Source organism: Trichomycterus rosablanca, chromosome 2 (assembly GCF_030014385.1).
Source record: "Trichomycterus rosablanca isolate fTriRos1 chromosome 2, fTriRos1.hap1, whole genome shotgun sequence".
Classification (NCBI taxonomy): Eukaryota; Metazoa; Chordata; class Actinopteri; order Siluriformes; family Trichomycteridae; genus Trichomycterus; species Trichomycterus rosablanca.
In genome coordinates, this window is record NC_085989.1 from 18,128,614 (window position 1) to 18,155,734 (window position 27,121).

The 27,121-nt window shown below is 43.3% G+C and overlaps 1 protein-coding gene across 1 annotated transcript; it reads left to right on the forward strand.

Annotated features, from left to right (window-relative positions):
• The first annotated feature begins 472 nt into the window (after nucleotides 1-472).
• Nucleotides 473-5,683, forward strand: ubald1b (UBA-like domain containing 1b). The gene is made up of 3 exons (XM_062990313.1): nucleotides 473-670; nucleotides 1,074-1,127; nucleotides 4,736-5,683. Exons 1-3 carry the CDS (start codon nucleotides 563-565, stop codon nucleotides 4,997-4,999), a joined length of 426 nt encoding a protein of 141 aa, XP_062846383.1. The 5' UTR covers nucleotides 473-562; the 3' UTR covers nucleotides 5,000-5,683.
• Nucleotides 5,684-27,121: the final 21,438 nt, after the last annotated feature.

The window sequence follows — 27,121 nt, forward strand, 5'->3', positions numbered from 1 at the left end:
TGCTACAGCTTTACTTTGTTAATCATTGTTAACTTACATCAGTGTGTTGGAGCTTCTGAAATGTCCATATTTGCGTGTCTTTGGGTGAACGACGCACTTTTAGAAAACTCCGATAGCTTTTAGAGAACGTTTGCACATGCGCATTAATGTGTTTAACCACCGTCTAATTTACAAGCGCAGAGTCACCAAACCAGCGCGCAGTCCGTCACACATCTCACATCATTTACCTTCATTCTGTAGTAACGAGTAACGGATTTACATACAGCGAATGTAACGGAGTAGTACAAATACTTCAAAAAACTACTTAAGTACTGTACCGAAGCATTATTACTTCGTTACTATACACCACTGGTGACTCAGATGAACCCGAGTCCATAAAATGAACCGAATTTACCACCACTCATTAGGGTGTCAGTGGTGTACTTCAGTCTCTGAACTACCGGGGGCGCTGTTCGATACTTATGCATAAAGCTAAACACTGCATTAGCTGCATGGTTGGGTACGTCGAGTTAAAGGAGTCTAAACAAAAACGTTGAACTTTACAGATACTTTTGTATGAAAAATGGAGGAATTAAGACATATAGTTATGATAAACCAGTTCGTTTTGATAGCTGGATGTGCGTCAGACCAAGCGAAACAGCTTCTTCAAGCGGCGCACTGGCAGTTTGAGGTAAACTAGTCTACCAGTTTGTTTACTAATGCAGATCAATGTAACACTAGTGTATGTGTGTGTGTATATATATATATATATATATATATATAAAATGTACGCACATAACTATTAATTCAAAGATATTCGCAATTACCCATTTGAATTACATCATGTCTAACTTGAACTTTAGTTTTTGTATATATTACAGCAAAGGCGTTTAAACAGTTCACACGGTTAACTTGTTTTCTTGCTTAAAACACACTAACTTCTTGCAGTCAGTGATCAGATCAGTAACCGATTCACAACACCGATTTCCAAATAAAGAAAGTAGCATTTTATCATGTTTATTCTGTGCGAGACCTTGTATTTTACGTCCCGATTTATTTATTACAATTAAATCTGTGTTCTTTTTCGCCCATAGACTGCCCTCAGTACTTTCTTTCAAGAAGCCAATATTCCATACAGTCAGCAAATGGTAAGTTGAAGTTACACCTTATTTTAAATCCTATGTCTTATGTGAAGTAATGGACTTCCGCCATGTTGTGTTTAAATCCACGAGAAATAACGAACATACATTATAGGCTGTTTTAATGTAGTGATACAGAATGAATGTATTTCTGTTCTTTATATTTTAAGTAATGTATTATGGTACTGTAGTGTGTATGAGTTTAAAAGTTGCTCTATTTGTAAACGTGTCCTTAGCGGGGGAGGGGTAATTCCTGGAAAAAGAACATACCACAGCTTCCGAGTCTTCTGTTTACCACAGCCTCACCACACACACACACACACACACACACACACACACACACACACACACACACACACACACACACACACACACACACACACACACACACACACACACACACACACACACACACACACACACACACACACACACACACACACACACACACACAGCGTCCGTCTGTGTTCATTAAATACTCCCAAATAATCATTATAACTCTAAACTTAAAAAGATACCGTTTTTTTTTTACATTTACTTCGACTTCTATGTAATCGCAGACATTATGGACCCAAGATATTTCATGTTTTGTCTAGTCAGCTTCATTTCATTTGTTAATATACATCCATTCCATCCATTTCAGGCCTGCAACACATTCCAAAAAAAGTTGGGACGATAAAGCATTTACCACTTTGTAATGTTGTCATTCCCTCTCACAACACTTTAGTAAAGCAATAAGCTTATTGCTTTTATAAAACGGTGGTCAACATAAAATATAATAAAATAAAACAATGTTCAATTTATAAATGTTTTTATTTACAAAAAGCATTCTTCCGCGACACCAGGTAGTCTGTTAACAGTGTGCCATGTTGCTAGGCAACTTGAGGGCGAACATAACATTCGCAATAAACTTTCCTCCACAAACACTATTACACTATTTCTTGGACGAAACACCCGCTTAATGATTAGGATTACTGTTTGTATTAATCTGGACATTTCCGTGTATAGTACATGACTTAAAATAGTGTTCAACCAAGTTTGTACTTTTTCTTTTCAGTGGCGTATTAATATGGAATGATGTGAGGTGGTCATAGGTGCGCTTATATCGGGGATTTTACTACGGCTTCGAACGCGGCTCAGCCAATCAGATTTTAGGACCGGAACTATCCGTTTTATAAATAACATTTGGCACCAAGGTATTCATACCAAGCAATGAAGTGTTCCCATTCCTCACTGATCACTAGGGATGTAACGATACACTCTACCCACGATGCGATGCCATTCACGATACTGGGTTCACGATACGATTCTTTCCCGATTTTTTTAAACTGAAATTGAAGGTTTGACAAAATTTCCTTTTATTATTTCCCTTAAAAAGTGAATTAAAATACTGTATTTGTGATTATCTTTTATTTATATAAATAATGAATACCCTTTTATTTCTGAGGTAGGTACAAACTATGCAAAACAAGGGCTGGGCGATTTTCACGCGATGTTAGAAATGTGACAATCGCGATTGTTTACATACTTTATATTTTTATTAAAATACCAACATGTCACGAGGCAGAAACTGACCAGACGCTCGCGGAATATAAATCAAGGAAAGTTTAATATCAAAGGGGCAAAATCAGTGTACAAAATCATGCAGAGTCCAAAACCAGAGGATAAACAGACAGGCAGCGAAAACCAAAACAGTAAACGAAAGACAACAAGAGTCAAACACTGTAATGGTTAGATTTAGAAATAAGGCACGTAAACACGATCGGCAAAACTTCGCAACAAGACAAATAAACAAAATAGTTTAATTAAGATTCATGGAATTGAAACTAAACTAAATCAAAACTCCGGAGCGTGAGGACCGATCAGGATTGGCTGATCGGGGACATGTGATAGTCACGTGAGAGTCCATGGGCGCAGGGGAATTGTAGTCCATATTGTTAGAAGCAGACCATGCCACCTCCATCCACCCCCCAGACACAAAGCTGAGCTGACTGCTGATGTCCCCTAGTCTAGATACTGATACAGACTCACTTCATTGGTGAAAACAGTACACAGGCTCGTGTTCCCCTCAAGAAACCTTTTTGAAGTTTTGCACTTTTTGCACTTTTCTCAATGTAAGGAGGTTTTGCTTGCACATTATTTAAAGTGAGTTGTTTGTGAGCTATTCTTAAAAAGGTTATAGCTAATTAAGATTTATATTTTGTTTTAATTATTGTTAATTATTGTTATACAGTTATTGTTATAAAGTTTGAGCCCCTTGAAAGAATAATTATAGGTGGTGCTGTTACTATTTTCGCACTTCTACAGTCTTTTAAATTAAAATGCAAAAAAAACTCAAAAACGTTTGAGTCTTTTTTTTTTTAATTGCATTATACAAGAACAAACAAAAAAATCGTCAATCTGTAATAAATTTGAAAATAATTGAGATTTTTTTTTTTTTGTGCAATATCGCCCAGCCCTATGCATAACAATTTTAAATTAATCCCAATTTAATGCCAAGTTCACACTACACGACTTTCCAAGTCGTCAGGTCGCTGTACAGTTCACACTACATGACTGGATCTCTTGTAATCAAGAGTCTTTCAAGTCGGTGTGGCTTTTACACTACGCGACTGATCGGCGATAGGGGGTTTCACACTACACCATCTATCACCAAGCGAGCTTCTCTGGTCTCACGAAACCAAACGCGAGAAGTAACGAGGGGTTTAATGATACCACGGAACTGGACCATGGAGCAATGTAGGAATGTGTCCTGGTCTGATGAATCACGTTTTCTTTTACATCACATGGATAACAGGGTGCGTGTGCGTCGCTTACCTGGGGAACACATGGCACCAGAATGCACTATGGGAAGAAGGCAAGCCGGTGGAGGCAGTGTGATGCTTTGGTCAATGTTCTGCTTGGAAACCTTGGGTCCTGCCATCCATGTGGATGTTACTTTGACACGTAACACCTACCTAAGTATTGTTGCAGATCATGTACACCCTTTCATGGAAACAGTATTTCCTGATAGCTGTGGCCTCTTTCAGCAGGATAATGCACCCTGCCACAAAGCAGAAATGGTTTGAGGAGCACAACAACGAGTTTGAGGTGTTGACTCCAAATTCCCTAGATGTTAATTTAATCGAGCATCTGTGGGATGTGCTGGACAAACAAGTCCGATCCGTGGAGGCCCCACCTCACAACTTACAGGAGTTAAAGGATCTGCTGCTAACATCTTGGTGCCAGATACCACAGCACACCTTCAGGGGTCTAGTGTAGCCCATGCCTCGACGGGTCAGGGCTGTTTTGGCAGCAAAAGGGATGGTGGTCATAATGTAATGCGTAAACGGTGTGTATTCAAGACATGCAAGTGAGGTGAATTGGTGATGCAAAATTGTCTATGACTGTGTTTGACATTGAACTTGAACTGATGAACCTTGTGTAATGAGTAACTACCGATTCTGTCATGAATGTAACCAAAGTGTAAAACATGATGTTAAAATCCTAATAAAATAAAGAAATAAATCTTTAAACATGCATGCATTCAAATATACAAATATTAAGTGAAATCATGGTGCAACGTACAGTGTATGTATGCTTTTCACCTTACACCCATTTCTTATCTAACCCAACAGATGTGCACGCCTGCCAATACCCCAGCAACGCCCCCCAACTTTCCAGATGCTCTAGCCATGTTCTCCTGTCTCCGAGCTTCAGAAAGTAACGGTGCCAGTCCCATTTCATCTGTGGCTACTTCTCCTCCTTCTTACATCAACTGGGCCGTGGGTTCCACAGCACCCCCCGGGCAGCAGGCGCTCTGGACAGCCAATCAGCTCCCTTCACACAACTCCGTTAGTCAGCAGGCCTCATCTGCGCAGTCCATGGAAGCTGAAAGATGAGAACAAGCTGCTACTGGGTCAGGCAGGACTAGCAGCACAGGTTGTCCTGTTTGAAGATTCTGATTTCACAGTGGCCTAGAGAGAAACAATGACTGACTGTGAATAAAACACTGAAATACTGAACAATGTGGCACACAAGAAACAAACACATTGAAATTCTGAATGACTGCGTACAAACTAGAGACTCTTTAAATGTTGTGATGTAACAGCATCATGGATAAGTGTGTATTCAGCCCAGATTATTTCTTAGTTCCTACAGCAGGTCAGTCAGCCTGGAGTCATTTGTACTAGTGATTGCACTGAATTTTTTGAAATATGTCTAATTTCTGTCTGTACTGCCACGATCATGCCAGAAACTTGCCATCATGTCGGCATGTATTAGCGTGACCATGGCTGAGCTGAAAATTTTGAAAGCAATTGTCTGCCATGGTGTTTCAGTTAACAATTTAGCCTTGACTTACCGTTTAAGATGTGGCTGCCTTGCAGTTTAAGAATGAATTCTGGTTTTCTCAGCCTGGTTCATGTAATTTGACTTGAAGGCTGAAATTTAAATTATACTTTATGATCCATTGTACAAAATTATTTTGGTTTGTAATTTAAAAAGAAAAAAATACCCTGATTATTTGTTAACACTGATCTTTATTGTTTATTAATAAATATTGTTCCTTTCTTAAAACGAATACATCAATTATTCATTTAATTGAATTTTTATATTCATAAAAAACAAACAAAACACATCCAAGCAATCTTTTTTAATGCATTTTCTCCCCTTTTTCTCCCCCTTTAGTGCGTCCGATTGCCCAATCGCATCATGCTTCCTCTCTGCCTATGCCAATCCCTGCTCTGACCGAGGAGCTCGAAGCTAACCCACGCCCCCTTCGTGTCGTAGGCAGCAAGCCGTATGCATCTTATCACCCACCCACACATTGACGAGTGTTGTGCCACCTAGCGTTGTGTACGGAGAGACACACCCTAAGAGCACTCTTTCCTCATCTCTGTGTAGGCGCCTCTAATCAGCCAGCAGAGGTCATAATTGCACCAGTCTGACAGAGAGAGACCCATATCCGGCTTGGTCCCGCCCATCTGGGCAACAGGCCAATCGCTGTTCATGTAGCCACTCGGCCTCAGCCGGCAAGGCAGAGCTGAGGTTCGATACGAAGTATTCGAGATCCCAGCTCTGGTTGCAGCGTGTGTTTTTACCGCTGCGCCTTACACGCAAGCAATCTTATGGTTGCCACTGATGCCACCGATTGTCCCAGTTTTCATCAGGTCATACTTCAGGTCTGTTTTCACTATCACTGGGGTTTTTCTTCATTGTTCTGATGAGCTTGCTAAGGTCTCTGGATAGATTTTGGGCTTTACAACATGACTAGGCAGGGTTGCTGCTGTGTCATAAGTCTGGAAATGTAACTGGTAAAGACTTAATTTAAAGCAATGTTGAGCTCTGCAGAACAGTCCGTATTTTCTTGTATTGGTTTCTGTGTGTACAGGGTGGCTCTGTTTATCATCGCTTACAGAGTGACTGAGTAAATACATTTGTTTATGGGATGATCAGCATGCAAGCAGCAGGTTTTTGTGATTTAAAAACAATCAAACGAATATAAATCATTTCACATTTATTTCCACCCTAAATGTGAAAAAACTTTGTTTGACATTCTTTATACACTGATCATCCATAACATTAAAACCACCTCCTTGTTTCTACACTCACTGTCCATTTTATCAGCTCCACTTACCATATAGAAGCACTTTGTAGTTCTACAATTACTGACTGTAGTCCATCTGTTTCTCTGCATGCTTTGTTAGCCCCCTTTCATTCTGGTCTTCAATGGTCAGGACTCTCCCAGGACCACTGCAGGGCAGGTATTATTTAGGTGGTGGATCATTCTCAGCACTGCAGTGACACTGACATGGTGGTGGTGTGTTAGTGTGTGTTGTGCTGCTGTGAGTGGATAAGACACAGCAATGCTGATGGAGTTTTTAAACACCTCACTGTCACTGCTGGACTGATAATAGTCCACCAACTAAAAAAACAGTGCCCCACGTCCTGTGACCACTGATGACGGTCTAGAAGATGACCAACTCAAACAGCAGCAATAGATGAGCGATCGTCTCTGACTTTACATCTACAAGGTGAACCAACTAGGTAGGAGTGTCTAATAGAGTGGACAGTAACAGGACATAAAAATAACATTTACAATTTACATAACCTTGTAATGATCTTAACATTCCTAATAATAAAATTATTTCATTTTAATAATTATTAGTATTATATGACACATTCTGTCATATATTCTTTCTGTCAGAAATATTATTTCTTTAACTCCTGTAAGTTGGGAGGTGGGGCCTCCGTGGATTGGACTTGTTTGTCCAGCACATCCCACAGATGCTCCATTGGATTGAAATCTGGGGAATCTGTAGGCCAAGTCAAAACCTTAAACCCGTTGTTGTGTTCCTCAAACCATTCCTGAAGCATTTTTGCTTTGTGGCAGGGCGCATTATCCTGCTGAAAGAGGCCACAGCTATCAGGGAATACCGTTTCCATAAAAGGGTGAACATGCTCTGCAACAATGCTTAGGTAGGTGGTATGTGTCAAAGTAACATCCACATGGATGGCAGGACCCAATGTTTCCCATCAGAACATAACCAAAGCATCACACTGCCTCCGCCGGCTTGCCTTCTTCCCATAGTGCGTCCTGGTGCCATGTGTTCCCCAGGTAAGCGACGCACACGCACCCGTTCATCCACGTGATGTAAAAGAAAACGTGATTCATCAGACCAGGCCACCTTCTTCCATTGATCCGTGGTCCAGTTCTGATGCTCACGTGCCCATTGTTGGCGCTTTTGGCGGTGTACAGGGGTCAGCATGGGCATCCTGACTGGTCTGTGGCTATGCAGCCCCATACGCAACAAACTGTGATGCACTGTGTATTCTGACACCTTTCTATCAGAACCAGCATTAACCTCTTCAGCAATCTGAGCTACAGCAGCTCATCTGTTGGATCAGACCACACGGGCCAGCCTTCGCTCCCCACGTGCATCAATGAGCATTGGCCGCCCATGACCGTGTCGCCGGTTTACCACTGTTCCTTCCTTGGACCACTTTTGATAGATACTGACCACTGCAGACCGGGAACACCCCACAAGAGCTGCAGTTTTGGAGATGCTCTGACCCAGTCGTATACCCATCACAAATTGGCCCTTGTCAAACTCACTCAAATCTTTACGCCTGCTTATTTTTTCTGCGTCTAACACATCAACTTTGAGGATAAAATTTTCACTGGCTGCCTAACTGACAAAAGCACCTCCCAATGGCTAGGCTGTTTGGTCACTCCACCCCCTTCCTCAGATAGAGCCAATTATGTTTGCTGTAGATGCCTGATCTGCCGAAAGGACAGCAGAGATTTAAACCCCGAATCTCAACTGTAGTGATTTTCAGAGCATCCTAGTGTGTGTGACAGTGAAGAAGCCTCTGAAACGACTTGAGTATCATTGTTTACAAAATGCAAAGAACTATTTAAACACAAGCCTACACATCAGCCTGCTCAACAAGCCATTCTTAGCTTGCTCATTTGCAAAATTTGTTTAAATTCCATATTTGCATTTTTCACTTCAGTCTAACTTGCTCCGATGCTGCACCACCATTGCCCTGATTGAGGAGACCCGCAGACTATCACATGCCACAGTCTTACAGAGAGCCATATCACATAAGTAGACTCACACTCTGCTCTCTGTGAGACATCCGTTTCCTCTGCAAGCATCTTGACTTGCCAGCAGAAATGAGAAAACACTGTTGACCTTTCTCTTTCAGGCACAGCCAATTGTGCCAGTTGGATATGCCAGGCTAGGTCAATAGCATAGCTGATATTTGATCTCAGCAGTGCTGGGCTAACTGTGCCATCTGAGAAATTGAATCCACCAGTAAATAATCCCTTTAAACTAAACCACTACATGGATTTGGATTGCCTTTTAAAAAAAAAATTTCCCCCCTTTTTCTCCCACTTTAGCGCATCCAATTTCTGCCCTTCAATCATCCTCTCACTAATGCTGGTCTCTGCTCCTGATTGAGGAGGACGAGTCCGACACGTGCACAGCAGTCAAACATCTTATCACCTACACTGCAGTACAGCACTGTGTATGGAGAGCCACACCCTCTACCACACTCCTTTCTCATCTTTGTGCCGGCGCCACCAACCAGCAAGCAGGGGTCGTAATCGCACTAATCTGAGAGAGAATCCCTATCCGGCTTAACCCCGCCCCTATCTGAACAACAGGCCAATCGTTGTCCATGTGGTTGCTCAGCCCCAGCCGGCAGGCAGAGCCGAGATTTGATACAATGTATTCGAGATCTCAGCTCTGGTGAAGATCTCAGCATGTGTTTTTACCGCTGCGGCACCTGAGCGGCAGCTTGCCTTTTTTTGATTTGTGGTGACATCATAATTCCACATGGATGTTCGGGCCAGCTGCATGAAATAATGTAATTCAGGGTCACAAGAACATTCTGAAATCCAAGTCCAATCATTATCACTCATTCACTTTCTTAAGCGCTTATACAAATAGGGTCTTGGGGGGAGGGGGGGCATTGGGATGCTAGAGCCTATCCCAGCTTTTCAATGGGCGCAAAGCACACAGTAACACCCTGGATGGGGCGCCAGTCCAACGACACATACACACACACACCCATTCACCTATAGGGCAATTCAGTGTCTCCAGTTAACCTGACTGCATGTTTTTGGACTGTGGGAGGAAACCCACACAGACACGGGGAGAACATGCAAACTCCACACAGAAAGGACCTGGGGATCAAACCCTTCTTGCTGTGAGGCGACAGTGCTACCCACCGAGCCACCGTGCTTCCCCCAGTCATTATTATGACTAATAATAAACCCACTTTATGTAGTGTGTGTATGCTATATGATGGGGTGCAGTCAAAGTGAAAAATCCTTTGGTGGTTTTCTTGATGATCTTTAACTTAAGAGCTTAAGGTAATGTTAATTGCTATTTATTAAGTCATGTATCATTTACAAATTACAGACCACAGGGTGTTCCATTCCACTCTGGCATTACCACACATCTGCAACTACTGATACTCTGAGCTTTATCTAACGTAGTTTCACTATGACTGAGGTTTTACAAGAGCAAACCATCAAGCCAAGTTTCACACCAGAGAATGTGCTTCTACTCACGTTTCTTTTATCTTAGACTGTCAGTGATCCTGAATGAAATGATCAAACACAGCAGCTCCAAATTTCACCTGGCGATGTTAAAAGTCTTTAACCTGGTTCTGAGTGTCGGTTCCTTCCCTGAAATCTGGAATCAAGGTCTCATAACACCCATCTACAAAAGTGGAGATAAATTCGACCATAATAATTACCGGGGCATCTGTGTGAGCAGTAACCTGGGGAAGTTATTCTGTAGTATAATTAACTCACGATTATTACACTTCCTTACCGAACACAACGTCCTGAGTAAAAGTCAGATTGGTTTTCTACCAAATTACCGCACTACCGATCATATTAACACCCTACACACCCTGATCGAAAAATATGTAGTTCAAAATAACTCTAAAATATTTGCATGTTTTATTGATTTTAAAAAAGCTTTTGATTCCATTTGGCACGAAGGATTGTTTTATAAAATGTTAGAGAGTGGTGTAGGGGGTAAAACATATGATCTTATTAAATCCATGTACACAGAAAACCAGTGCGGAATAAGAATCGGCAGTAAGAGAACACATCTCATCTCTCAGGAGCGTGGAGTGAGACAGGGCTGCTGTTTAAGTCCAACTCTATTTAACATCTATATTAATGAATTGGCCTCCATGCTAGAGCACTCAGCCACGCCCGGTCTCACTCTACACGACTCCGAGATTAATCTCCTGCTGTATGCAGATGATCTGGTCCTGCTGTCCCCCAGCGCTCAGGGTCTCCAGCACAAACTGGACCTGCTGCAGCAGTACTGTCAGACCTGGGCCCTGACAGTCAACCTCAAAAAGACCAAAATTATGACCTTCCAGAAAAGAGCCAGATCTCAGGGAACCAAACACACATATAAATTAGGACACCATGAAATTGAGCACACTAAAGATTATACTTACCTCGGACTAAACATCAGTTCCACAGGAAACTTTAATCCGGCAGTAAATGAACTGAGAGAAAAAGCTCACAGGGCCTTCTACGCCATAAAACATCAAACATTCGTGGAAATTCCAGTTCGAATCTGGCTTAAAATTTTTGAATCAATAATTAAACCGATTGCTCTATATGGCAGTGAAGTTTGGGGTTCGCTTACACACCATCAATTCCATAATTGGGACAAACATCCATTAGAGACCCTGCACACAGAGTTCTGTAAAAGCATCCTAAAGGTGCACAGACACACCACGAACAATGCGTGCAGGGCAGAATTAGGCCGATTTCCACTAATTATCAACATACAGAGAAGAGCAATCAACTTCTGGAACCATCTAAATGAGAGCGACCCCCAATCTTATCATTATAAAGCCCTGAAACACCAAGAGCTCAGCAAACATACTAGTCCCCTCATCCAACTGGTCCTGAGTCACTACACCCATACACCACTAACACACACAGATACACCACTAACACACACAGACACCCTAATAACACACACAAACACATTACTAACACACGCCGCCACACCACTAACACACACTAACACAATAAAGACTCAGGAACAGAAGAAATCTGCAAACCCAATTAGAATAAACCAAATTACACAAAAACTCCGAACTAAATATCTGAATTATTGGGAAACTGAAACTAAATCTCAAAGTAAAATGCAGTGTTATTTGACCCTAAACAGACACTACAGTGCAGCAGATTATCTGAGCGCAGTATCCGACTTTAAATTAAGAAACACCCTGACGAGGTACAGACTGAGCGCACACGACCTGGCCGTGGAGACGGGGCGACACACCCGGTCCTGGCTGCCCCGGGAGGAGAGGTTGTGTCAGCACTGCACTCTCAGTACAGTAGAGACGGAGCTGCACTTCCTCACCCGGTGTACCAAGTACCACCACGTCCGCTCCCAATTCTTCCCTAAATTTAATAACATCATCCCCAACTTCACCTCCCTCCCAGACCCCGACAAACTGCCCCACCTACTGGGGGAACACAGAGAGAGCTGCACACTAGCAGCACTCTACACACACACCTGCCACCAGGTGAGGGACAGTGGGTGACCATGTCCCATACACACACACACACACACACACACACACGCACACACAAGCACACACACGCACAAACTGATTGTTTTACTACCTCATTATTGTAAATATTATACTTTTTATTGTTATTATTTTGCACTGTTTTTATTAATATTTTATTCTATTCTATATTTTTTGCACATGTAACTGTTCTGTATATTTTTGTTCTTTCTTATTTTTATTGTTTATATTTCCCTGTAACTTGCTTTGGCAATACGAATGTCCTTATTTGTCATGCCAATAAAGCTTCTTTTGAGTTTGAGTTTGAGATTCTCAGGTTGTTAATGTCACAGCTGTAAAAAAGGCCTAGACTTCTGCAGTGTCACTATAGTATGTGCTGTGGTTGTGCATTTTGCATGGTGTGATATGAATATCTGAAGGTCCCTTATTTCGAGAATTAAAATAGGTATCAGAATTGAAAGTGAAATTGTCATTATTTTAATGGACGAGAAAGACAGTTTGGGTGCTGCCTGCTTTTTTATGTCATTGTGTTTGTATCAAGAGGGTTGAAAGAGACACACACCTTTCGCAGGGACTGGCCTTTGTCACGTAACACTGGTTGTGGCTTTTTTCGCTGAAGTGTTTTTCTCAGCTCACAGCCTGAACACAATGTTCTAGTGAAACAAAGCAAATGTGGTATTAAAAAGATTATTTCGTAACAGCATGATAACTGTGTCACTTCCTCTATACAGTGAGCAGAAACAAGTATTTAACCCTTGTGAGGTGTTTGGGTCTGTGGGACCCGTTTACCAAAAGGAAAATTATGCTATTTATTATTATTTCAACCTCAGACTCTTTGTCTTTGGCTCATTTTGTGTGAAGAACATATAAAATAACACGTTTTTAATGAGTTTACACACACACACATTTACATTACACATGTGGTGTTCAGGTCCACTGGACCTGCAGGTATAAAAGTGTGTCCCTTTACTCTGTCCTACTACAACGTGTCCTGCTGTGAGTGTGTGCTGAGTGTGTGTGTGTCTGTGTGTGTGAGAGAGAGACAGACAGAGTGCCAGACAGAAACAGAGGCAGACAGACAGAGACACAGAGAGAGAGAAAGACAGACAGAAACATAGAGACAGGCAGAGAGACAGAAAGAGAAATAGACAAACAGACAGATAAAAACAGACAGACAGGCAGAGACAGACACAGAGAGAAACAGACAGAGACACACACAGAGAGAAAGACAGACAGAAACAGACGGACAGACAGAGAGAAACAGAGAGACAGGCAGAGAGACAGAGAGAGAAATAGACAAACAGGCATAGACAGACAGACAGACAGGCAGAGAGAGAAACAGACAGAGACACACAGAGAGAGAAAGACAGACAGACAGACAGAGAGAAACAGAGAGACAGAGAGAGAAACAGACAAACAGGCAGAGACAGACAGACAGATAAAAACAGACTTACAGGCAGAGACAGACAGGAGAGCAGGCAGTCAGAGAGAGACATACAGAGAGACATACTGATACAGACAGAAACCCAGACAGAGAAGCAGACAGACACGACATACATGCATCAAATGAATGTATGTAACACACACACACAGTAAAGCTGACCCTCATGTTTTGTATTGTTGGGAAACTGAAACTAAATCTCAAAGTAAAATGCAGTGTTATTTGGCCCTAAACAGAAACTACAGTGCAGCAGATTATCTGAGCACAGTATCCGACCCTAAATTAAGAAACACCCTGACGAGGTACAGACTGAGCGCACCCGACCTGGCCGTGGAGATGGGGTGACACACCCGGTCCTGGCTGCCCCGGCAGGAGAGGTTGTGCCAGCACTGCACTCTCAGTACAGTAGAGACGGAGCTGCACTTCCTCACCCGGTGTACCAAGTACCACCACATCCGCTCCCAATTCTTCCCTAAATTTAATAACATCATCCCCAACTTTACCTCCCTCCCAGACCCCAACAAACTGCCCCACCGACTGGGGGAGCACAGAGAGAGCTGCACACTAGCAGCACTCTACACACACACACCTGCCACCAGGTGAGGGACAGCAGGTGACCATGTCCTATACACACACACACACACACACAAACTGATCGTTATTACTACCTCATTATTGTAAATATTATAATTTTTATTGTTATTATTTTGCACTGTTTTTATTAATATGTTATTCTATTTTATATTTTTGCACATGTAACTGTTCTGTATATATTTGTTCTTTCTTATTTTTATTTTTAATATTTCTCTGTAACTTGCTTTGTCAATACGAATGTCCTTATTTGTCATGCCAATAAAGCTTCTTTTGAGTTTGAGTTTGAGTATAGGCAAGCATGAATAGACTGTGTTCAGTGGGACTGATGTGTAGACTGATACAGATACTGTATCAATATACACCATATGGCCAAAGGTATGTGGACACCCCTGCTACCTTACCCTCTTTTAACTTTGTTCAGGGAAGGTTCTTTCCTGTTTCAGCATTCAGACTGTGTCTTGAGGTTTTAATCAGTTTAAAGGAACTCCAACCTGAACCCCATCAAACACAGTTAGAATAAATTAAAATGTTGATTGCAATCCAGGTGTTTCGATCCATCAGAAAGCAAACGTGCCAATACCCACAAATACTTTTTCGACCTAAGATAGACAGATATACACTTAATTTATCCTAAAATGAATTATTGTTAATAATAAAATTGTTAAATGGGGTCAAATTCTGTTAAAACGCCTTCCCAGGGCAGCCTTCCCTTTTACAGCCACAAGGGAGGGGGATTAGGGATTATGTAAGGCAATTCCGTATTGAGGCAATCTTTTTGGAATAGAAAGTTCAATAATATTACGATCAGGTATATCTAGTATTCCTATTAGTGGTGGTAAATTCGGTTCATTTTATGGACTCGGGTTAATCTGAGTCACTCAGTAATGTGATCCGGTTCACTTGAGTCAGTTGAGTCACATGTACTGACATCTTGACTGCGATCCAAATATTTGGTGTCTGTTGTTGTTTTGCTTACAAAAATATGCTGTATTACTAATCTATACCACTACTACTGATAATGATAATAATAGCATGTGCATAAAATCAGCCACATAACGAACACCAGCGTGTTTAGTCGCTTGTTTATTGGAATATTTAACTTATTACTTAGATTCACGGACTGGAGTGAAGTCGGTTCAGCCAAATAATCTGAGTCCTTGGTGTTTTAGTGAGTCGGCTCACTCGCCTTGTGCACTTAGCAGCAGCCAGTCAGAGACTCATAGGATTCGGGTTAATTGAGATTTTGGACTCGTGATTCCTGATTCAGTACAAAGATTCGAATAATTAACCCGGGTGAATCAGGAACCGCCCAGCTCTAATTCCTATGCTAATCTACCACCGATCTGGGTTAGAATATCACCAGGGTCAATTGTGTTGACTCACTACCACTAGGGTCCAGGCTCTGAATCCCTGACAATATTATTGGGTGATCGGGCGCCTACATTAAGATATGATTAGCTATGTCTGTGTGAGGGAATGACTGAGGCCTGTGCCCAGTGATTCTGGGAGAGCCAGACCCGTCGCCACTTTTCGCACAACATCTTTGTTGATGCAAATTAAAACTTTAAGCATGTCAAAATGCACTTATGCATTGAAAGTATATTCTGTGGCAAAAGGGGTTTTTAGGGGTCTACTTTGCACTAACTTGCACAGTGTCTTAATGCTTTTATATACGTTTACACCTGCACCAAAAGAAATTCCTTGTACATCTCGTACTTGGCGAATAATCATGTTCATCAAGTTCACAGGGCTAGGAGGCATCTAAGATGGACCATCCCAGAGTGGAAATGCATTGTATGATACATGTGCATTTTTCATACTATACCAATTTTTATGATTTGGGTTTGTGTAATTGTTTTTTATACATAGTAGCAACTGGGGTGACCAAAACAACTGGATTTAATAATGAGGAGAGATGTACATATATTTTCTGGCCATATAGTATCTATTAAATATCATGAATTTTAATAATAGTTTAATAGTTTTCTCTCACTATATGCCTGGTGTGGCTTTGTCTTCTGTTACACACTTATTCATGATGATATTAAGGGTAGCATCAAACATTTATGTAACCACAAAGCCTAGAGCTTAGAGCAAAACAGGCAAGATTTTAATCTCAGTTTTATTCTACACACACACACACACACACACACACACACACACACACACATACACACATACAAATAAGTAAACTGAAATGAAACTGAGGGTTTAAGCCCCATCACTAAGAAGCTGACATAACTGGGCACATTAGCAAGACCTTTTACCTTCAGTGCCTTCAATTATATCCTCAACTGTATGTGTTTTTGCATCTGCTTTTACCATTTATTTTAATTTTCACTGACCTCTATCCTGGTCTGACTCATGGTGGGCCATATATCACATAAAAACACTGGCAGCAGGGCAGGAATACACCCCGGGGATCCAATGCATGGCCGTGCAACACTCACTCATACGTTTATTCACTTACTGACTTAGACCTAGAGGCAATTTAGTGTAGCTAATTCACTTTCTTTAAAGCACTAGATACAAGGATCCAAGTCCTTGATATGTTAGTATAGCATGAGGTCTACCAGCTGTGCCACAATGTCACAATTAATATTGGATCATCAAAAATACTTTTAAAAGCATTTAGACCCTTTGAATATTTGTGTTTTGGATTTAATTTTAAATGGATATAATTAATATCTATTAATCTACACCAAATTTTATTAACAATAATGATGAAATGAATACACATTCTTAGAATTTTTGAAAAAAGGAATTGAAAAAAACACACCTGGGTCTATAAAGCCCCACAATTATCATTTTGTGTGTGAAGAACATAAAATAACACGTTTTTAATGAGTTTACACCCCCCCCCCCCTACACATTTATATTACACATTTATATTACACATTTATATTACACATGTGGACCTGCAGGTATAAAAGTGTGTCCCTTTACTCTGTCCTACTACAACATGTTCTGCTGTGAGTGTGTGTGTGTGAGAGAGAGGCAGACAGAGAGAAAGACAGACAGAAGCAGATGGACAGACAGAGAGAAACAGAGAGAAGGACAGAGAGACAGAGAGAGAAATAGACAAACAGGCAGAGACATACAGACAGGCAGAGAGAGACATATATATATATATATATATATATATATATATATATATATACGTATATACATACTGGTGCTGGTCATAAAATTAGAATATCATGAAAAAGTTGATTTATTTCAGTAATTCCATTCAAAAAGTGAAACTTGTATATTATATTCATTCATTACACACAGACTGATATATTTCAAATGTTTATTTCTTTTAATGTTGATGATTATAACTGACAACTAATGAAAACTCCAAATTCAGTATCTCAGAAAATTAGAATATTGTGACAAGGTACAATATTGAAGACACCTGGTGTCACACTCTAATCAGCTAATTAACTCAAAACACCTGCAAAGGCCTTTAAATGGTCTCTCAGTCTAGTTCTGTAGGCTACACAATCATAGGGAAGACTGCTGACTTGACAGTTGTCCAAAAGACGACCATTGACACCTTGCACAAGGAGGGCAAGACACAAAAGGTCATTGCTAAAGAGGCTGGCTGTTCACAGAGCTCTGTGTCCAAGCACATTAATAGAGAGGCGAAGGGAAGGAAAAGATGTGGTAGAAAAAAGTGTACAAGCAATAGGGATAACCGCACCCTGGAGAGGATTGTGAAACAAAACCCATTCAAAAATGTGGGGGAGATTCATAATGAGTGGACTGCAGCTGGAGTCAGTGCTTCAAGAATCACCACGCACAGACGTATGCAAGACATGGGTTTCAGCTGTCGCATTCCTTGTGTCAAGCCACTCTTGAACAAGAGACAGCGTCAGAAGTGTCTCGCCTGGGCTAAAGACAAAAAGGACTGCTGAGTGGTCCAAAGTTATGTTCTCTGATGAAAGTAAATTTTGCATTACCTTTGGAAATCAAGGTCCCAGAGTCTGGAGGAAGAGAGGAGAGGCACAGAATCCACGTTGCTTGAGGTCCAGTGTAAAGTTTCCACAGTCAGTGATGGTTTGGAGTGCCATGTCATCTGCTGGTGTTGGTCCACTGTGTTTTCTGAGGTCCGAAGTCAACGCAGCCGTCTACCAGGAAGTTTTAGAGCACTTCATGCTTCCTGCTGCTGACCAACTTTATGGAGATGCAGATTTCATTTTCCAACAGGACTTGGCACCTGCACACAGTGCCAAAGCTACCAGTACCTGGTTTAAGGACCATGGTATCCCTGTTCTTAATTGGCCAGCAAACTCACCTGACCTTAACCACATAGAAAATCTATGGGGTATTGTCAGAGTCAGAGTCAGAGTCAGAGAGGTTTTATTGTCATTTCAGCTACATACAAGTACATATTGAAACGAAACAGCGTTCCTCTAGGATCACGGTGTAACACGGTACAAAAAGTGCAAGACAATACAAAACAGTGCAAATACAACAATAATACAAAAAATCCTATAATAAATAACTACAAAAGATATTCCTTATTATCCCTAATCTAAACAAGTAATTAGAACACAGGACTAAAGACAAGTGTTAGTACATGATGGTGAATAGATGGTACAATGGTTCCTGAGGTAGTGACATGTTGTACATTAGCAGCGTAAAATTGACAATGCAGATAAGGTGCCTAAAAAGTAAATATGGTGCAAAATACAAGTAAGGTGCAGAAATTATTGTGCATTTCCAGGAGGTGTGCAAAAATGCAAGTAACATAGTCAAAAATGCAAGTAACAGTCAATACAGTTCAGTGTGTGGCAGCAGAAAATGTCCGGAGGAAATTGTTACAGTACTGAGTTTAGGAGTCTGATTGCTTGTGGGATAAAACTGTTACACAGTCTGGTTGTGTTGGTCCGGATGCTGCGGTATCGTCTCCCAGACGGGAGCAGAGTAAAAAGTCCATGTGATGGATGGGTTGGATCGTCCACAATGCTGAGAGCTTTGCGGATGCAGCGGGTGTTAAAAATGTCCGTGAGAGATGGAAGAGCGACCCCGATGATCTTTTCAGCTGTCCTCACTACTCGCTGGAGAGTCTTACGGTCCGACGCAGTACAATTTCCGAACCAGACAGTGATGCAGCCGCTCAGGATGCTCTCGATTGTTCCTCTGTAGAACGTGGTGAGAATGGGGGGTGGCAGATGAGCTTTCCTCAGTCTTCTCAAAAAGTAGAGACGCTGCTGGGCTTTCTTGGTGATGGAACTGGTGTTAAGGGTCCAGGTGAGATTCTCCTCCAGATGAACACCGAGAAATTTGGTGCTCTTGACGATCTCAACAGATGAGCCGTCGATGTGCAGTGGGGAGTGGTCCCTTAGTGTCTTTCTAAAGTCAATGACCATCTCTTTGGTTTTATCCACATTCAGAGACAGGTTGTTGACTTGGCACCAGTTCGTTAGATGTTGTACCTCCTCTCTGTATGCTGACTCATCGTTGTTGCTGATGAGTCCCACCACAGTTGTGTCGTCTGCAAACTTAACGATGGAATTCGTGCTGTGCATCGCTGTACAGTCGTGCGTAAGCAGAGTAAACAGCAGTGGACTGAGCACACAGCCTTGGGGAGCGCCGGTGCTCAGTGTGGTGGTGCTGGAGGTGGTCTTACCGATCCGGACGGACTGAGGTCTCTCAGTCAAGAAGTCCAGGATCCAGTTGCAGAGAGAGGTGTTCAGGCCCAGCGTGCTCAGCTTTCCAATTAGATGCTGAGGAATGATGGTGTTGAATGCTGAGCTAAAGTCTATAAACAGCATCCTGACGTAAGTGTTCTTTCTGTCCAGGTGTGTAGAAGCCAGGTGAAGTGTAGTGGATATGGCGTCGTCCGTTGAGCGGTTAGGACGGTACGCAAACTGCAGTGGGTCCATGGTGGGAGGCAGTAGTGTCTTAATATGCCTCATGACTAGTTTCTCGAAGCACTTCGTGATGATAGGCGTGAGTGCTACGGGACGATAGTCATTGAAGCATGACACAGATGACTTCTTTGGCACGGGTACGATGGTGGTCGTCTTGAGGCACGTTGGAACGATGGCGCTGCTCAGGGAGATGTTGAAGATGTCAGTGAATACATCTGCCAGCTGGTCTGCACATCCTTTGAGCACTCGGCCAGGAATGTTGTCTGGTCCAGAAGCCTTCCGTGGGTTGACTCTGTGCAGAGTTCTCCTCACGTCCGCTGTGGAGAGACGAAGCACCTGGTCGTCACAAGGTGGGATCGTCTTCCTCGCCAACATGTTGTTCTGCGCCTCGAACCGAGCGTAGAAGTCATTCAGCGCATCTGGAAGGGAGGCATCACTGTCACAGACGGGTGGAGTCGTCCTGTAGTTGGTGATGGCCTGGATGCCCTGCCACAAGCGCCGTGTGTCACCGCTGTTCTGGAAGTGGCTGTGGATGTTCTGGCCGTGTGCGCGCTTTGCTTCTCGGATCGCCCGGGACAGTCTGGCTCTCGCTGTTCTCAGAGCCGGCTGGTCACCTGCTTTAAAAGCGGAGTCTCGGGCCCTCAGCAGTGCACGCACCTCTGGAGTCATCCACGGCTTCTGGTTGGGTCTGGAAGTGATGGTTCTAGTGGTAGTGACGTCCTCAATGCATTTGCTGATGTAGCAGGTCACTGAAGTCGTGTACTCCTCTAGATCAGTGTAATCGCCGTATGTTGCAGCCTCCCTAAACATGTCCCAGTCAGTGCACTCAAAACAGTCCTGAAGAGCAGAGATGGATCCTTCTGGCCAGGTTTTCACCTGTTTCTGTACAGGTCTGGAGCGCCTGATGAGTGCTCTGTATGCTGGAATTAGCATTACAGAGATGTGGTCTGAGTATCCGAGGTGGGGGCGGGGCTCCGCCCGGTACGCACCGGCAATGTTCGTGTAAACATTATCCAGCGTGTTCGCTCCTCTCGTAGCAAAGTCCACATGCCGATGGAATTTAGGGAGAACAGACTTGAGATTTGCATGATTAAAATCCCCAGCGATAATAAACAGTCCGTCTGGATGAATGGTCTGTAGTTCGCTGATGGCTCTGTAGAGTTCGCTTAATGCTTCCTTCGCGTTCGCGCTGGGTGGGAGATACACCGCGACAACAAGCACGCTGGTGAATTCCCGTGGTAAATAAAAAGGTCTGCATCTAACAATAGCAAATTCCACCATCGGAGAACAGTACGCCACAACAAGCACAGAGTCCTTGCACCATTCGGTGTTAATGTAAACACAAACGCCTCCTCCTCGTGTTTTACCGGACTGAGCTGCATTTCTATCGGCGCGATATGATGCTAGCCCGTCTAGCTGAATGGCACTGTCTGGAATGTTGTCGCTAAGCCATGTTTCAGTGAAAATTAAAACACAACAGTCTCTGTACTCACATTGGGTAGTTCGCTGAAGTCTGATACAGTCCAGTTTATTCTCCAGAGAGCATGCATTTGCGAGGAATAACGATGGTAGAGCCGGCCGGCTTGGGTTAGCTTTTAGCCTAGCACGGACCCCGGCTCGCTTTCCACGCTTCTGCTTCCTCGAGCACCGCTTGCGGCGCCCCCTCCCCCGGTCACCTGCTTCAGGTAACTCCGAGGACTGCAGGCCTGGTTCGCGAAGTAGGCAGAGTTCATGCAGAGTACGCCGCAGATCATCTTGGAGGTTGGTTTCTGATTGTTTTCTCAATTGTAGCAGTGTATGGCGGTTGTAAACTGAGTCAAAAGTGGTTTCCATACGTTTATAAACAAAACTGTCCTAAACAAAACTTACAAACTTTTCTGCAAAACAACAAAAAACACCGTTTTTCGACCCCAGAGCGGCCGCTGCGTGTTAACGCGCCGCCATCTTGGTTCATATGTGAAGAGGAAGATGCGATACGCCAGACGCAACAATTCAGAAGAGCTGAAGGCCACTATCAGAGCAACCTGGGCACTCATAACACCTGAGCAGTGCCACAGACTGATGGACTCCATGCCACGCCGCATTGCTGCAGTAATCCAGGCAAAAGGAGCCCCAACTAAGTATTGAGTTCTGTACATGCTCATACTTTTCATGTTCATACTTTTCAGTTGGCCAACATTTCTAAAAATCCTTTTTTTGTATTGGTCTTAAGTAATATTCTAATTTTCTAAGATACTGAATTTGGGGTTTTCATTAGTTGTCAGTTATAATCATCAACATTAAAAGAAATAAACATTTGAAATGTATCAGTCTGTGTGTAATGAATGAATATAATATACAGGTTTCACTTTTTGAATGGAATTACTGAAATAAATCAACTTTTTGATGATATTCTAATTTTATGACCAGCACCAATATATATATATATATATATATATACATATCTACATCTAAATTAATGAATAAATAATATGTCAGCTGGTGCTCAGGAGGTGCAGCGGTCTATAGTCCACCACCGTTGAGATCCAGGTTGGAACACTTGTTATTCTATGTCTTTGTCTGTTATATCATCTTTAATGGACTGTTCCAGATTTCCATTACACACAACACACACAGCTTTTTTCAAATTCAGACATTATGTTATTAGTGCTGTTTGTGTGTATGTGTGTGTGCGGGGAGGTGGAAACAGAGTTGCAATTCCTCCTTCACTGACAAAAATTCAAAATTTCACACAGATTTAAACACACACACACATACGTATATATATATATATATATATATATATATATATATATATATATATATATATATATACAGTGTATCACGAAAGTGAGTACACCCCTCACATTTCTGCAAATATTTCATTATATCTTTTCATGGGACAACACTATAGACATGAAACTTGGATATAACTTAGAGTAGTCAGTGGACAGCTTGTATAGCAGTGTAGATTTACTGTCTTCTGAAAATAACTCAACACACAGCCATTAATGTCTAAATAGCTGGCAACATAAGTGAGTACACCCCACAGTGAACATGTCCAAATTGTGCCCAAATGTGTCGTTGTCCCTCCCTGGTGCCATGTGTCAAGGTCCCAGGTGTAAATGGGGAGCAGGGCTGTTAAATTTGGTGTTTTGGGTACAATTCTCTCATACTGGCCACTGGATATTCAACATGGCACCTCATGGCAAAGAACTCTCTGAGGATGTGAGAAATATAATTGTTGCTCTCCACAAAGATGGCCTGGGCTATAAGAAGATTGCTAACACCCTGAAACTGAGCTACAGCATGGTGGCCAAGGTCATACAGCGGTTTTCCAGGACAGGTTCCACTCGGAACAGGCTTCGCCAGGGTCGACCAAAGAAGTTGAGTCCACGTGTTCGGCGTCATATCCAGAGGTTGGCTTTAAAAAATAGACACATGAGTGCTGCCAGCATTGCTGCAGAGGTTGAAGACGTGGGAGGTCAGCCTGTCAGTGCTCAGACCATACGCCGCACACTGCATCAACTCGGTCTGCATGGTCGTCATCCCAGAAGGAAGCTGACGCACAAGAAAGCCAGCAAACAGTTTGCTGAAGACAAGCAGTCCAAGAACATGGATTACTGGAATGCCCTGTGGTCTGACGAGACCAAGATAAACTTGTTTGGCTCAGATGGTGTCCAGCATGTGTGGCGGCGCCCTGGTGAGAAGTACCAAGACAACTGTATCTTGCCTACAGTCAAGCATGGTGGTGGTAGCATCATGGTCTTGGGCTGCATGAGTGTTGCTGGCACTGGGGAGCTGCAGTTCATTGAGGGAAACATGAATTCCAACATGTACTGTGACATTCTGAAACAGAGCATGATCCCCTCCCTTCGAAAACTGGGCCTCATGGCAGTTTTCCAACAGGATAACGACCCCAAACACAACCTCCAAGATGACAACTGCCTTGCTGAGGAAGCTGAAGGTAAAGGTGATGGACTAAACCCAATTGAGCACCTGTGGCGCATCCTCAAGTGGAAGGTGGAGGAGTTTAAGGTGTCTAACATCCACCAGCTCCGTGATGTCATCACGGAGGAGTGGAAGAGGATTCCAGTAGCAACCTGTGCAGCTCTGGTGAATTCCATGCCCAGGAGAGTTAAGGCAGTGATAATAATGGTGGTCACACAAAATATTGACACTTTAGGCACAATTTGGACATGTTCACTGTGGGGTGTACTCACTTATGTTGCCAGCTATTTAGACATTAATGGCTGTGTGTTGAGTTATTTTCAGAAGACAGTAAATCTACACTGCTATACAAGTTGTACACTGACTACTCTTAGTTATATCCAAGTTTCATGTCTATAGTGTTGTCCCATGAAAAGATATAATGAAATATTTGCAGAAATGTGAGGGGTGTACTCACTTTCGTGATACACTGTATATATACACCAATCAGCCATAACCACCTCCTTTCTACACTTACTGTCCATTTTATAAGCTCCACTTACCGTATAGGAGCACTTTGTAGTTCTACAATTACTGACTGTAGTCCATCTGTTTCTCTACATGCTTTTTTAGCCTGCTTTCATGCTGTTCTTCAATGGTCAGAACCCCCACAGAACCACTACAGAGTAGGTATTATTTGAGTGGTGGGTCATTCTCAGCACTGCAGTGACGCTGACATGGTGGTGGTGTGTTAGTGTGTGTTGTGCTGGTATGGAGTTTTTAAACACCTCACTGTCCCTGCTGGACTGAGAATAGTCCATCAACCAAAAACATCCAGCCAACAGCGCCCCGTGGGCAGCGTCCTGTGACCACTGACGAAGGTCTAGAAGATGACCAACTCAAACAGCAGCAATAGATGAGCGATCGTCTCTGACTTTACATCTACAAGGTGGACCAACTAGGTAGGAGTGTCTAATAGAGTGGACAGTGAGTGGACACTGTATTTAAAAACTCCAGCAGCGCTGCTGTGTCTGATCCACTCATATCAGCACAACACACACCAACACCACCACCATGTCAGTGTCACTGCAGTCCTGTAGGGGTCCTGATCATTAAAGAACAGGGTGAACGCAGGCTAAAAAGGTATGTAGAGAAACAGATGGACTACAGTCAGTAATTGTAGAGCTACAAAGTGCTTCTATATGGTAAGTGGAGCTGATATAATGGACAGTGTGTAGAAACAAGGAGGTGGTTTTATTGTTATGGCTGATCGGTGTATACACACACACACACACACACACACACACACACACACACACACACACACACACACACACACACACACACACACACACAGAGAGAGAGAGACCCAACTTCAGACCCAACCAGACCCAACCAGAAGCCGTGGATGACTCCAGAGGTGCGTGCACTGCTGAGGGCCCGAGACTCCGCTTTTAAAGCAGGTGACCAGCCGGCTCTGAGAACAGCGAGAGCCAGACTGTCCCGGGCGATCCGAGAAGCAAAGCGCGCACACGGCCAGAACATCCACAGCCACTTCCAGAACAGCGGTGACACACGGCGCTTGTGGCAGGGCATCCAGGCCATCACCAACTACAGGACGACTCCACCCGTCTGTGACAGTGATGCCTCCCTTCCAGATGCGCTGAACGACTTCTACGCTCGGTTCGAGGCGCAGAACAACATGTTGGCGAGGAAGATGATCCCACCTTGTGACGACCAGGTGCTTCGTCTCTCCACAGCGGACGTGAGGAGAACTCTGCACAGAGTCAACCCACGGAAGGCTTCTGGACCAGACAACATTCCTGGCCGAGTGCTCAAGGGATGTGCAGACCAGCTGGCAGATGTATTCACTGACATCTTCAACATCTCCCTGAGCAGCGCCATCGTTCCAACGTGCCTCAAGACGACCACCATCGTACCCGTGCCAAAGAAGTCATCTGTGTCATGCTTCAACGACTATCGTCCCGTAGCACTCACGCCTATCATCATGAAGTGCTTCGAGAAACTAGTCATGAGGCATATTAAGACCCTACTGCCTCCCACCATGGACCCACTGCAGTTTGCGTACCGTCCTAACCGCTCAACGGACGACGCCATATCCACCACACTTCACCTGGCTTCTACACACCTGGACAGAAAGAATACTTACGTCAGGATGCTGTTCATAGACTTTAGCTCAGCATTCAACACCATCATTCCTCAGCATCTAATTGGAAAGCTGAGCACGCTGGGCCTGAACACCTCTCTCTGCAACTGGATCCTGGACTTCTTGACTGAGAGACCTCAGTCCGTCCGGATCGGTAAGAACACCTCCAGCACCACCACACTGAGCACCGGCGCTCCCCAAGGCTGTGTGCTCAGTCCACTGCTGTTTACTCTGCTTACGCACGACTGTACAGCAATGCACAGCTCGAATTCCATCGTTAAGTTTGCAGACGACACAACTGTGGTGGGACTCATCAGCAACAACGATGAGTCAGCGTACAGAGAGGAGGTACAACATCTAACGAACTGGTGCCAAGTCAACAACCTGTCTCTGAATGTGGATAAAACCAAAGAGATGGTCATTGACTTTAGAAAGACACTAAGGGACCACTCCCCACTGCACATCGACGGCTCATCTGTTGAGATCGTCAAGAGCACCAAATTTCTCGGTGTTCATCTGGAGGAGAATCTCACCTGGACCCTTAACACCAGTTCCATCACCAAGAAAGCCCAGCAGCGTCTCTACTTTTTGAGAAGACTGAGGAAAGCTCATCTGCCACCCCCCATTCTCACCACGTTCTACAGAGGAACAATCGAGAGCATCCTGAGCGGCTGCATCACTGTCTGGTTCGGAAATTGTACTGCGTCGGACCGTAAGACTCTCCAGCGAGTAGTGAGGACAGCTGAAAAGATCATCGGGGTCGCTCTTCCATCTCTCACGGACATTTTTAACACCCGCTGCATCCGCAAAGCTCTCAGCATTGTGGACGATCCAACCCATCCATCACATGGACTTTTTACTCTGCTCCCGTCTGGGAGACGATACCGCAGCATCCGGACTAACACAACCAGACTGTGTAACAGTTTTATCCCTCAAGCAATCAGACTCCTCAACT